Source organism: Hyperolius riggenbachi, chromosome 12, assembly GCF_040937935.1.
Source record: "Hyperolius riggenbachi isolate aHypRig1 chromosome 12, aHypRig1.pri, whole genome shotgun sequence".
Lineage (NCBI taxonomy): Eukaryota > Metazoa > Chordata > Amphibia > Anura > Hyperoliidae > Hyperolius > Hyperolius riggenbachi.
Window position 1 is genome coordinate 237,652,024 of NC_090657.1, and position 14,733 is coordinate 237,666,756.

The window sequence follows — 14,733 nt, forward strand, 5'->3', positions numbered from 1 at the left end:
ATAATCAGCCTACCTATCTGGTGAGAGTGATACCTACTAACATTGCAACTGTATGCCAATATTGAAACGGAGTAGAGGATTGCGGCAACTTCAAGTTGTATCTCTGCCTAGGACAGTGGTGCATGGACTTTTGTGCAGAGTGGGACTATATTTGTATGTAGGTTGTCGTGTACTGACAGGTGTACAGCGCCATACTCTAATATCATTCTCTGTCTGTTTAGGGTGAATTTACCCACCCATTTGTGTGGCGATCCACTTGCCAGTTCTGTACTGCTTGAGTTATTCTGGGATATAGGTGCTAAGAGGAGCGCATCTGCCACATTGGTTATTTATTTGTAATACATAGTGTGTATGTACTATGCATACACAATATATTTGTATAGTGTGTGTGTGTGTATATACTCATTACATATTTTTATATATTTTGTATTTAAATTCAATACATGATGGTGTATTGTGTGTGTGTATATACTATGTATATGTATATACAATGTTTATATATTTTGTTTGTGTATATACAATAAATGTTTGTATATATTTGTGTGTATGTATATATGATAAATGTTTGTATGCTTGTTTATATTGTGTGTGTGTGTATATATACTCTGTGTATACACAATACACCTTTGTATGACTCATATAATGTGTGAATATAGAGTATATACTATGTATACACAATACATGTTTGTATATAGTGTGTGTGTGTGTGTACATATACCATGTATATACAATTTTTTTTCTATATTGTGTGTGCATATACTATGTATAAACAATGTTGTTTCTATATTCTGTGTGTATACAGTATGTACACACTTTTTTATATATTATTTCTATATTCTGTGTGTGTATATACTATGTATACACAATTTTTGTTTCTATAGTCCGTGTGTGTCTATATATATATATATATATATATATATATATATATATATATATATATATATATATATATATATATATATATATATATATATATATATATATATATATATATATATATATATATATATATATATATATATATATATATATATTATGTATACACTTTTTGTTTCTATAGTGTGTGTGTGTGTGTGTGTGTGTGTGTGTGTGTGTGTGTGTGTGTGTGTGTGTGTGTACTATGTATACACAATGTTTGTTTCTATATTGTGTGTGTGTGTGTGTACTATGTATACACAATGTTTGTTTCTATATTGTGTGTGTGTGTGTGTGTGTACACTATGTATACACAATGTTTGTTTCTATATTGTGTGTGTGTGTGTGTACACTATGTATACACAATGTTTGTTTCTATATTGTGTGTGTGTGTGTGTGTGTGTGTGTGTACTATGTATACACAATGTTTGTTTCTATATTGTGTGTGTGTGTGTGTACTATGTATACACAATGTTTGTTTCTATATTGTGTGTGTGTGTGTGTGTGTGTACACTATGTATACACAATTTTTGTTTCTATAGTGTGTGTGTGTACACTATGTATACACTTTTTGTTTCTATAGTGTGTGTGTGTGTGTACACTATGTATACACAATTTTTGTTTCTATATTGTGTGTGTGTGTGTGTGTGTACACTATGTATACACAATTTTTGTTTCTATATTGTGTGTGTGTGTGTGTGTACACTATGTATACACAATTTTTGTTTCTATAGTGTGTGTGTGTGTGTGTGTGTGTGTGTGTGTGTGTGTGTGTGTGTGTGTGTGTATACACACACAGTCCTGGGCAAAAGTTTTGAGACTGTGAAATATATGGGTTCTCACAGTGTTTGCTGCTAAACTGCTTTTAGATCTTTGTTTTGGTTGTTTATGTGATGTACTGAAATATAATTATAAGCACTTCATATGTTTTTAAAGGATTGTATTGACCATTACATGAGATTTATGCAGAGAGTTAGTATTTGCAGTGGTGGCCCTTCTGTTTCAGGACCTCTGCAATTCGACTAGGCATGCTCTCGATCAACTTCTGGGCCAAATCCTGACTGATAGCAACCCATTCTTTCATAATCACTTCTTTGAGTTTCTCAGAAGTAGTTGGTTTTTGTTTGTCCACCCGCCTCTTGAAGAATGACCATGTTCTCAATGGGATTAAGATCTGGGGAGTTTCCAGGCCATGGACCCAAAATTTCAATGTTTTGGTCTCCGAGCCACTTAGTTATCACTTGCCTTATGACACGGTGCTCCATCGTGCTGGACAATGCATTGTTCATCACCAAACTGTTGGTAGATTGTTGGAAGAAGTTGCTGTGGGAGGCTGTTTTGGTACCATTCTTTATTCGTGGCTGTGTTTTTTTTTTTTGTTTTGTTTTTTTTTTGTCTTTGTTTTTTATTTGGGCGAAATTGTGAGTGAGCCCACTCTGTTGGATGGGAAGCAACTCCACACATGAATGGTGTCAGGATGCTTTACTGTTGGCATGACACAGGACTGGTGGTAGCGCTCACCTTTCTTCTCCTGACAAGCCTTTTTCCAGATGCCCCAAACAATTGGAAAGGGGCTTCATTAGAGAATATGACTTTGCCCCAGTCCTCAGCAGTCCAGTCACCATACTTTCTGCAGAAGATTAATCTGTCCCTTATGGGTTTTTTGGGGAGAGAAGTTCTTTGCTGCCCTTCTTGACACCAGGCCATCTTCTAAAGTCTTTGCCTCACTGTGCATGCCGATGTGCTCACACCTGCCTGCTGCCATTCCTGAGCAACCTCGGCACTGGTTGCACTCCGATCCCGCAGCTGAAACCTCTTTTTAGGAGACTATCCTGGTGCTTGCTGGACTTTGTTGGATGCCTGAAGCCTTCTTAACAAGAACTGAGCCTCCTTTTCTTGACATTGATGATTGTATAAATAGTTGATTTAGGTGCAATCTTAGTAGCCACAATATCCTTGCCTGTGAAGCCTTACTGCAATGTTCTCAGCAGGCAGAACAGAACAGAACAGAACAGAACAGAACAGAACAGAACAGAACAGAACAGAACAGAACAGAACAGAACAGAACAGAACAGAACAGAACAGAACAGAACAGAACAGAACAGAACAGAACAGAACAGAACAGAACAGAACAGAACAGAACAGAACAGAACAGAACAGAACAGAACAGAACAGAACAGAACAGAACAGAACAGAACAGAACAGAACAGAACAGAACAGAACAGAACAGAACAGAACAGAACAGAACAGAACAGAACAGAACAGAACAGAACAGAACAGAACAGAACAGAACAGAACAGAACAGAACAGAACAGAACAGAACAGAACAGAACAGAACAGAACAGAACAGAACAGAACAGAACAGAACAGAACAGAACAGAACAGAACAGAACAGAACAGAACAGAACAGAACAGAACAGAACAGAACAGAACAGAACAGAACAGAACAGAACAGAACAGAACAGAACAGAACAGAACAGAACAGAACAGAACAGAACAGAACAGAACAGAACAGAACAGAACAGAACAGAACAGAACAGAACAGAACAGAACAGAACAGAACAGAACAGAACAGAACAGAACAGAACAGAACAGAACAGAACAGAACAGAACAGAACAGAACAGAACAGAACAGAACAGAACAGAACAGAACAGAACAGAACAGAACAGAACAGAACAGAACAGAACAGAACAGAACAGAACAGAACAGAACAGAACAGAACAGAACAGAACAGAACAGAACAGAACAGAACAGAACAGAACAGAACAGAACAGAACAGAACAGAACAGAACAGAACAGAACAGAACAGAACAGAACAGAACAGAACAGAACAGAACAGAACAGAACAGAACAGAACAGAACAGAACAGAACAGAACAGAACAGAACAGAACAGAACAGAACAGAACAGAACAGAACAGAACAGAACAGAACAGAACAGAACAGAACAGAACAGAACAGAACAGAACAGAACAGAACAGAACAGAACAGAACAGAACAGAACACTGGAGGTGCCTCGCTGGCCCCGACCCGCGGTCCGCAGCGTCGGCACCCCAGGCCTGCGCATTTTCAGCTGCTATTTGAGAATTCTAAAATGTGGAGATCTGCAGTGCGTCTTTTGAACTCTTGGAGTGCTGTTGAGTAGATAGGTAGTGCATAAAAAGGCTATTTTAAGCCTTTGTTCTGTGTTTTTAGGTGGGAGCCGTGAGAGTCTCTAGTTCAGAATCATCACGATGGTGGCAGATCGTGCTGAGCGAGAGGAAGATGGCAGCCCGGAGATTGTATCGAGCGGTAATATCTTGGGATCTTTTACGGAGAGCAAACGGACACGAGACCTGATTGTCAACCTGCAGATGTCCTGTATGGAGCCGGTGAGCAGAGAGCTGTGCGCACAGAGGTTTAATGGTGAGTGAACCAGACTGCGAATCACTAGATCCATATGTGTGTGACTGCGGGACATAGTGAGTCCTGCTGATCCAGAATCTGTTTGGGGGGAGAGGTGGAGGGGGGATTGGCGGGGTAATAGATTGAACTCTGCGCGTGGGGATTAGGCGGGGGTAGGAGACGAGAAGCCTGTATGTTCCTTGTCTGAGTCTCACCATCCTCTCTTCTTTCATTGTAGTTATGGACAATTATCAGGAGCAGCCTCACCTTCTGGATCCACATCTAGGTAAGTTATTTTCATAACCATAGACAACAGAGTCGGGGGCAGCAAGGCACCTCCAGGCCGCAGAGAAATGTTGCTAATGTTAATAAGTGTGGAGCCAGTTGACACTTCACTTTGTAAACCGATCACTTTGTGATCAGGGCTGCTATATCAGGATCATGGCTTCAAAGTGATAGGTTCAGATCAGGGTCATGGCTACAGAGTCATTGCTTTAGATTAAGTTCATGGTGTCAGATCAGGGTCAGGACTCCAGCCAGTGGCTCAGATAAGTCATGGCGTGGAGTTGTGGGTTCAGAACAGGGTCATGGCTACAGTGTCGTGGGTTCAGATCACGGGTGTGGCTCCAGGGTCATGGGTTCAGATTAGGGTCATGGGTTCAGATTAGGGTCATGGGTTCAGATTAGGGTCATGGGTTCAGATTAGGGTCATGGCGTCAGTCATGGGTTCAGATCAGTCGTGGGTTCAGATCAGGATAATGGTGTTTACATGTTGAACCAATTTCTGACTCTGATGCCTATTATTTGTATGTAATCACAAGTAAACCCATTCAGTTAGAAAGTTTTTATTATTACTATTTAGTATTTATATAGCTCTGACACCTTACACAGAGCTGTACTCAGTATATTGTCTTGTCACTTAAAGAGGAATGTTAACCAAGGAATAAACTCCATTCCAGTCAGTAGCGGATACCCTCTTTCCCCTGAGAAATATTTCCCTTTTCTCTAATAGATTATCAGGGGAGTCTGTATGGCTGATATTGTGGTGAAACCCCTCCCACAGTGTGATGTCATGACCATGGTCCTGACCGTTTGCTCTCTGAGAACCTCATTGCATTGTGGGAAAGAATGGCTTTTTCCAACTGTCAAGCAAGCAGTATTTCACTCTGTGCATAGAACTCTCAGTAATGAACATTCCGCACAGATCACCTGGCAGAACTAAAGACGTCACAACCAGTGATACATTTCAGAATGTTAATCAGGGAGAGGAAAGATTTTTACAATGGGCAAACACTGACTAAATAATCTGTAAATGCTATTGTAAACCAATGTTTCTCAAACCTGTCCTCGTGATTCCCCAGCAGTGTACGGTTTGCAGGCTTACCTCGCTTATGCACAGGTGGGCTAGTTAGTGTCTCAGTTTGGTGGATTGCATGTAGCTGAGACACTAATTACCCCACCTGTGCATAAGTGAGGTTGCCTGCAAACTATGCACCGCTGGGGAGTCATAAGGACAGGTTTGGGAAACTCACAATAAGGAATTTTATTGTTGTTTTCACTACAATTCCTATCTTACTGTCCCTCAGAGTGGCTCCCAACTGAATGCCTTCCATAGCCCCATGTCTATATTGTGTAGTGTATGTATCATAGTCTGTATGTTTTTGGGATGTGGGAGGAAACTGGAGTGCCTGGAAGAAACACATATAGACACGGGGAGAACATACAAACTCTGTCCTTTGTTATAAGGTTACTGAATAGCCAATAAGATGCAAATAATTCATAGATGTAGAATTATGCAACCTTCTGGTTAGTTCATTTAAATTGCATATATTTGCATAATTCTGCATAATCTGTTTTATTTGCATCTCATTAACCACTGACACATCTATAGCCTTTCATTTGTGAGGGTTGTATATTATCTGGAGTATTCACACTGGCAGGGATGACACGCCTTGCATGGTAGGAAATTTATATTTACCATTTATTTCCTGTATGTGTGTGTAATTGGAGGAGGTTGGACATGCTGTGGATAAAGAAATCTGAGTTGGGAGAAGCTTCCCCATATTGGAGCATTGGATTTGGTAAAGTCTTAAGCCAATGTGTTGACTCACCACACAGCCCTGCACCCGACGTGTCTCGTATGACTGTCTATGAGAGAGAGAGAGAGAGAGAGAGAGAGAGAGAGAGAGAGAGAGAGAGAGAGATTTTTTTTATCCCGGTCGGTGGTGAAACTATCTGCAGATAGCTATCCGGACATCTGCCCAACTATCTGGAATCCGGATCCGACCGGATAGGGTAAAAATGGTCGGATATCCAAGTTACCTGGATACCCAAAATCCGGATGAGCATCCCTGTTACACATGTTTTACCACTAGGAGTCTCCAGAGCTCTTGTCTCTCTCCTGGCTCAGTGCAGTGATAGTAGTCCTGCTTTGTCTTGCAGGGTGGACGTTGGAGTTGCTGCTGGATATTATACAGAATAGATCATTGCCTGAGTTCTTCCACCTAGCCTTCAAATTCCTCCTTATCAGTTCTAAGGTAAATCAGACAAACACTGGCCTGGGTTTGCTCTCTGAAGGCCCGTGACACTGATATAGACTTTAGAGTATCGTACGATGTCAGCCATTAGTAAAAGCAAGAAGATTTGAATCAGCATGATGCTATTTACAGTGCTGTCCATAATTAGTCATATCCCTGACAAATTTTGAATTAAAGTTACTGTAATACAATAGCAAGTAAATTTTTTTTGATGGGAAATATGTGTCTCCCAAAGGATAAGACAATGTGCAAGGTGTGTGTGTGTGTGTTAGTTAGAATCTCAGAATCAGAATCAGAATCCTCTTTATTATCGCCAAGCACACCGCTAGGTGTGCCCGGAATTGCTTGTGGTTCACATGGCATGGCAGTTCAGGAACATATAACAGATAGAGCAACGATTAGAGTCTTGGGAGGTCAGAGTTTACAGATGTGACAGTCCATGTTTCTAGTCAGAGTTTAGTGCTGTGAGAGAGGGATGCTCTGGGGGCCAGAGCGTCCTGAGTTCAGTGAGTTCAACAGGAGAACTGCTTGGGGGAAGAAGGTGTTCATGCGCCTAGTGGTTTTGGAGGGGATGGATCTGAAACGGCGTCCCAGTGGAAGGGTCTCGAAGTAGCGTCTTCCCGGGTGGGAGGGGTCGAGTAAGATCTTGGAGGCCCTCAGCTTTTATTTACATTTGAGCAAAAAGTGTCCAGTTCAAAATTATTCATACCCTTCTCAATAATCAATAGAAAAACCTCCATTGGCTACTATAGCGATCAAACGCTTCCTATAATTGCAGACCAGCTTTTTGCATGTCTCCACGGGTATTTTTGCCCATTCATCTTTAACAATAAGCTCCAAATCATTCAAGTTGGAGGGTCTTCTTGCCATCACCCGATGTTTAGCTCCCTCCACAGATTCTCAATTAGTTTGAAGCAGGGATGGTCGTAGTCAGCCAACTTCGCTACGCTGGAACTACACGTAGTTTTACGCAATTACGCTTTGCCAAACTACGGCTTCAAAATCAAATTTTTGGAGGCAGAAAAGGCACAAACTGCAATGGGAACGGGTGCAGTATCTTCAGACGCTTTCTTCCTTGCACCTTCACAGCCACCCTTCTCCACTCTACCTCTGACCTTGAGCGGTTCCTGCTCATCTTCCCTCAACAGTCAGGTGTCTGTGAAGGAAATCCTTGAGCGGAAGAAGCCAATTTCTGCCAGTCACCCTCTTCCCCGTCGTCTGACAGTTGGCTTGGCTGGTGGACTCTGAGGCCTTCCATAAATTTGTGGCCATTGGGACTCCACAGTGGAAGATACCAGGCTGCAATTATTTCTCTAAAAAGGCGATACCCAAACTGTGCCGTGAAGTTGAGAGGCAAGCGGTGTCATCTCTGGCACACAGCGTTGGGTCAAGGGTCCACCTGACCATGGATGCCTGGTCTGCCAAGCACGGTGAGGGCAGGTACATTACTAACACAGCCCATTGGGTCAACCTGGTGACCGCTGGCAAGCAGGGAGTATGTGGCTGTGCAGCCGACAAACTTGTGACACCTCCACGGCTTGCAGGCAGGCCTCCTGCTACCTCCTCTCCTCCTGCCACCTCCTCTTCGCTGTCGTCCTCCTCCTCCTACTTGGTGGAGTGGCAGTTCAACTCTGGTGGTGCTGTGAACTCCTCTCCAGCTACACAGCCCCAGTTCCCCAGGGCCTATGCTGTATGCCAGGTACGACGGTGTCATGCCATCTTAGACATGTCTTGCCTCAAAGCGGATGAGTCACACTGGAGCAGCTCTCCTGGCTGCTCTTAACAGGTGGATTAGTGGCTGACCCTGCACCAGCTGGAGATCGGCAACGTGGTGTGTGATGACAGCAATCTCATTTCCGCTTTGAATTTGGGAAAACTGACACGTACCCTGCATGGCACGTGCTTAATCGAGTCATTTAAAGATTTGTGTCAAAGTACCCAGGCTTAGAGGACATCCTGAAGCAGGCCAGGAAGTTGAGTGGGCATTCCAGGCGGTCTTACATGGCCAAGTTCGCTGGAATTGGACCCTCCTTATGTTCTCTCGTCTGCTAGAACAGGAGAAAGCTGTCACTCGATACCTCTACAACTACAGTAGAAGGACACACTCTGGGGAAATGGGGAAGTTCTGGCCCAACAACTGGAAACTCATGCGAAATGCATGCAGGCTCATGCAGCTATTTGATGAGGTGACCAACCTGGTGAGTCACAGTGAAGGCACCATCAGCGACTTGATCCCGGACGCTTACTTCCTTGAGCGTTCCGTGCGTAGAGTGGTGGATCAAGCTGTGGAGGAGCGTGAACAGGAAAAATTACAGGTGGAAGCATTGTGGGATCAATTCTTATCAGAACCAGATGTTTCCTCAACACCTGCAGCAGCACAGAGGGAGGAGGAAGAGCCGTGTGGAGAAGAGGAGTCAGACTCAGATGATGAGGAAAGTGTTTCTTTGGAGGAGGCGGCAGAAGAACAACCGCAGCAGGCGTCGCAGGGGGCTTGTGCTCGTCAACGTTCCCATGGTATTGTTGGTTGTTGGGGGAAGGAGGAGGACTTGCCTGACGTCACTGAATAAGAGCAAGAGCAGATGGATAGTACGTCTGGATGCAACTTTGTGCAGATGGCATCTTTCATGCTGTCCAGCCTGTTGAGGGACCCCCGTATAAAAAAACTCAAGGGGAATGAGCTGTACTGGGTGGCCACGCTACTAGACCCTCGGTATAGGCACAAAGTGGCGGAGAGGTTTCCAAATCACCAGAAGGCAGAAAGGATGCAGCACTTGCAGAACAAGCTGTCAACTATGCTTTACAATGCGTTTAAGGGTGATGTCACAGCACAACGCAATAAAGGTACCACTGCCAATAATCCTTCTCCCATGTCCACGCAGGCAAGGACAGGACGCTCCAGTGATCTCATGGTGATTTCTGCCCTTAAAACGCTGCTTTTTTGAGTCAAATCCAGATTTTTCCCCAGTACTTTTGCCGTCCACTCTTTCCCACTCATCCATGCAAAAACTCAGATGTTAGACCCCTTGAAACACCTTTTCCATCACTTTTGTAGCCAGCATAAGTGTTTCTAGTTTTTAAAGTTCACCTCCTCATTGAATTGCCCCACTGCAGTCCATCATAAATGCAACAGCCAGAATTATCCACTTCTCCCATCCATTCCACCACGGTGGCTTCCCTCTGTGAATCCCTCCACTGGCTTCCTATCCTATTGACCTAAAAATCTGTCCACAAAACCTGTCCAACCTACATTTTTGATCTTACTCGGAGGTACACACCTAACTGCTCACTCCGCTTCTTTAATGAACTTTTCCTGGCTGCCCCTGCATCCCCCAGTCCCATGCAGGCCTCCAGGACTTCTCAAGAGCTGCTCCAACACTATGGAACTTCCTACCTCCACCCATTCTGGCAGCCCTCTCCTTCAACCTCTTCAAGAAGGCTCTCAAAACTCACCTTTTCACTCTGGCCTACCACCCCTTATTAGTGCTCTAAACCCGCAGCTGAACTCTGGTCCCCTACCTTTTGTGTCCCTAGCTCCGGAGCCGGATTAAGGCCAAATGGGACCCTAAGCAAAATAGCAGATCTGGGCCCTCCTTCAAGCCACCTCATGTTCCCCTCTGTTCCCCATGCCATCTCTTGTCCCCATGTCCCCTCTATGCATCCCCTTGTGCCCCTCTGTTCTCCCTGTGCCACCTCTTGTGTCCCTCTGTTCCACTTGTGCCACTCTGTTCCCCTCATGTCCCCTCTGTACCACCTTGTAGCCCCAGTGCCACACTGCCACAACACACAGAGACACTGCTTGTCACATCACAACATGCACAGACACTTTTTGTCCCACCACAACACACAGACACTGTCTGTCCCACCACAACACATAGACACTGTCTGTCCCACCACAACACATAGACACTGTCTGTCCCACCACAACACATAGACACTGCCTGTCACACCACAACACATAGACACTGCCTGTCACACCACAACCCATAGACACTGCCTGTCACACCACAACCCATAGACACTGCCTATTCCACCATACCACACAGACACTGCATGTCCCACCACAACACACACAGACACTGCATGTCCCACCACAACACACACAGACGCTGCATGTCCCACCACAACACACACAGACGCTGCCTGTCCCACCACAACACACACAGACGCTGCCTGTCTCACCACAACACACACAGACGCTGCCTGTCCCACCACAACACACGCAGATGCTGCCTGTCCCACCACAACACACACAGACGCTGCCTGTCCCACCACAACACACACAGACACTACCTGTCACCACAACACACACAGACACTACCTGTCACCACAACACACACAGACGCTGCCTGTCCCACCACAACACATAGACACTGCCTGTCACACCACAACCCATAGACACTGCCTATTGTACCATACCACACACACTACCTGTCACCACAACACACACAGACACTATTTGTCCCACCACAACACACACAGACGCTGCCTGTCCCACCACAACACACACACTGCCTGTCCCACCACAACACACACAGACGCTGCCTGTCCCACCACAGCACACACAGACACTGCCTGTCCCACCACAGCACACACAGACGCTGCCTGTCCCACCACAACACACACAGACGCTGCCTGTCCCACAACAACACACACAGACGCTGCCTGTCCCACCACAACACACACAGACGCTGCCTGTCCCACCACAACACACACACAGACACTGCCTGTCCCACCACAACACACACAAACACATAGAGACTGTAAGTTAGGTGAAAAGAAAAGCTTTGTGAAATAATCCAATCATTTTCAGTGCTCTGAAACTGAAAGTCACAACTTTCTCTACCCCTGCCCGCTGTCCCTCTCACCATCTTTGCCTTGCAGATGTCTGATGACTGGGAGTAGGGATGCTCATTCGGATTCCGCGGAAATGCAATTTCTGAAATTCCAATCGGAAATTGCATTTCCGCATCAGAATGCGGAAATCGGTAATGCAAGTGCAGTAGGCGGATTTCCACCTGAAATCGCGGAAATCCCACCCGACTTCAACATCAATTTTCTCAAACACTATAAGGTCTTTTTGAAAAACTTTTTTTTTCTTTTTTTTTTTGCATCTTGTTCAGAAGATTCTGTTTAATAAACCCTGAAAATGTGGTGTTTCTATGATTTAAGGGGGCTTTGCTATTACCCGCTAAAGTCAGCAGATTTTTACTGTAATGTAAAATGCAGAAAATCTGCATCTGCCTATTTTCTGCATTTTACATTACAGTAAAAATCTGCTGACTTTAGCGGGTAATAGCAAAGCCCACTTAAGTCCCAGAAACACTAATTTTTTTAGGGCTTATTAAACAGACTCTTCTGAACAAGATGCAACAAATTTTTTCAAAAAGACCTTATAGTTTTTGAGAAAATCGATGTTAAAGTTGGGCAGAATTTCCACGATTTCCGGCGGAAATTCCACATTGGAATGTGGAAATTGGTAACAGAATCGGTAATTGACAATGGTGGAATGCGGATTTACCGCGGAATCGGAAATTGGCATTCCGACCATCCCTAATTGGGAGCAGTGGGAGATCTCTGCCAGCTAGCTGCCTGGGACTGGTGATACAGAGAGGAGGCAGCTCATGCAGGGAGGGGTAACATGAGCGGGTGCCAGACGGCCCTTTGAAAAGACCCTGGAAATGCCTGCTCTGGAAATGCCTTCTCTCCTCTCCTGATTATTCATGCTGAAGCTTATATTCCTGCTGGGATGGGAGGAGAGGGCATAAAGTGCAGGGAAACAGCCAGAGCAGACACAGGCAATTCAATGCTGCAGGAAGCATGGGCTGCTTCCGTTAGAGCAGAACCCGGCTTCCTGCTGTTGCCTGGCAACACACAGCCACAGCTCAGCAACGTCTGAGGGCTAAACTATTAACTGAAGGGGGGGGAGAAGAACTTTAGCAGTAAAAAAGTAAGCAGCTCTGTTCTCCAGCGTCCTCCCTCCCCTCTGCAGTAGAGATGGGCCGAACGGTTCGCCTGCGAACAGTTCCAGGCGAACTTTGGGGGTTCGCGTTCGCCTGCATCAGGCGAACTTTTGCGGAAGTTCGATTCGCCCCATAATGCTGTATTGATTAAAATGTTTACCCTCCATTTCACTGTCAGCAGACATGTTATTGTCAAACACCCTCCCTTCAAGCTAGGTCCTTTATACCATTTGACTCAGTTGTCTGCCTACACTAATTAGTTATGGGACAGCTGCTACACACTCTGCTAGGGAGATTTTAATTGGCCTCCTCCCTCCTCCCTCCGGGGGAGGAGGGTCTCTTCTGCCAGGGAATTATACTATTTTAAAAACCAGTATACATCATACCATAGCTGGGAATGCATACATGAGTATACATCATACCATAGCTGGGAATACATACATGAGTATACATCATACCATAGCTGGGGATACATACATGAGTATACATCATACCATAGCTGGGAATCGAACCCAGATCTCACTGTGTGGTGGGCACGTCACCCTAAGCACTGTACCACTACCGAAGTAAGTGAAGCTAGCCTAAAATTTAACATTTATGCTCAATGCAATAGAACCATTAGGTTGCTTAACCACTTGCCGACCGCCCACAGCCCATGGGCGGCGGCAAAGTGGACGCCTAAAGGACCGCAATACGCCTTCAGGCGGCGCGTCCTTTAGGCATGCCGGGGGAGCTATCGCGTCATTGATGACGCGCGCTTCCCCCGGCAACTGGCTCCGCCCACCCGCCGTAACATCCCGCCGGCCGTACGGAAGCGCCGGCGGGATGTTAACCCCGCGATCGCCGCATACAAAGTGTATAATACACTTTGTAATGTATACAAAGTGTATTATACAGGCTGCCTCCTGCCCTGGTGGTCCCAGTGTCCGAGGGACCACCAGGGCAGGCTGCAGCCACCCTAGTCTGCACCCAAACACACTGATCTGCCCCCCCCCCCGCCCACTGATCGCCCACAGCACCCCTCAGACCCCCCCTGCCCACCCCCCAGACCCCTGTTTGCACCCAATCACCCCCCTAATAACCCATCAATCACTCCCTGTCACTATCTGTCAACGCTATTTTTTTTTTTATATCCCCCCCTGCCCCCTGCCCCCTCCTGATCACCCCCCCACCCCTCAGATTCTCCCCAGACCCCCCCCCCTGTGTACTGTATGCATCTATCTTCCCTGATAACCTGTCAATCACCCGTCAATCACCCATCAATCACCCATCAATCACCCCCTGTCACTGCCACCCAACAATCAGCCCCTAACCTGCCCCTTGCGGGCTATCTGATCACCCACCCACACCAATAGATCGCCCGCAGATCCGACATCAGATCACCTCCCAAATCCATTGTTTACATCTATTCTCTCCTCTAAACACCCACTAATTACCCATCAATCACCCCCTATCACCACCTGTCACTTTTACCTATCAGATCAGACCCTAATCTGCCCCTTGCGGGCACCCAATCACCCGCCAACACGCTCAGATTGCCCTCTGACCCCCCCCTTATCAATTCGCCAGTGCATTAATTACATCTGTTCTTCCCTGTAATAACCCACTGATCACCTGTCAATCACCTGCCAATCACCTATCACCCATCAATCAGCCCCTAACCTGCCCCTTGCGGGCAATCTGATCTCCCACCCACACCATTAGATCGCCCGCAAACCCGCCGTCAGATTACCTCCCAAATGTATTGTTTACATCTGTTATCTTCTCTAAACACCCACTAATTACCCATCAATCACCCATCAATCACCCCCTATCACCACCTGTCACTGTTACCTATCAGATCAGACCCTAAGCTGCTCCTTGCGGGCACCCAATCACCCGCCCACACGCTCAGATTGCCCTCAGACCCCCCCCCCTTATCAATTCACCAGTGCATTA

The 14,733-nt window shown here is 45.6% G+C and overlaps 1 protein-coding gene across 2 annotated transcripts in view; it reads left to right on the forward strand.

Moving 5' to 3' along the window:
- Positions 1 to 14,733, forward strand: part of LOC137541226 (tubulin-specific chaperone D-like) — a 64,059-nt gene that overhangs the window by 23,032 nt on the left and 26,294 nt on the right. Inside the window, exons 2-4 of one of the 2 annotated variants that reach the window (XM_068262415.1) lie at positions 4,110 to 4,319; positions 4,537 to 4,584; positions 6,741 to 6,835. In XM_068262415.1, coding sequence (XP_068118516.1) covers positions 4,148 to 4,319; positions 4,537 to 4,584; positions 6,741 to 6,835 — 315 coding nt within the window. In that variant the 5' untranslated portion in view covers positions 4,110 to 4,147. The remainder of the gene's footprint in view (positions 1 to 4,109; positions 4,320 to 4,536; positions 4,585 to 6,740; positions 6,836 to 14,733) is intronic. The other variant, XM_068262416.1, reaches the window with a different exon arrangement.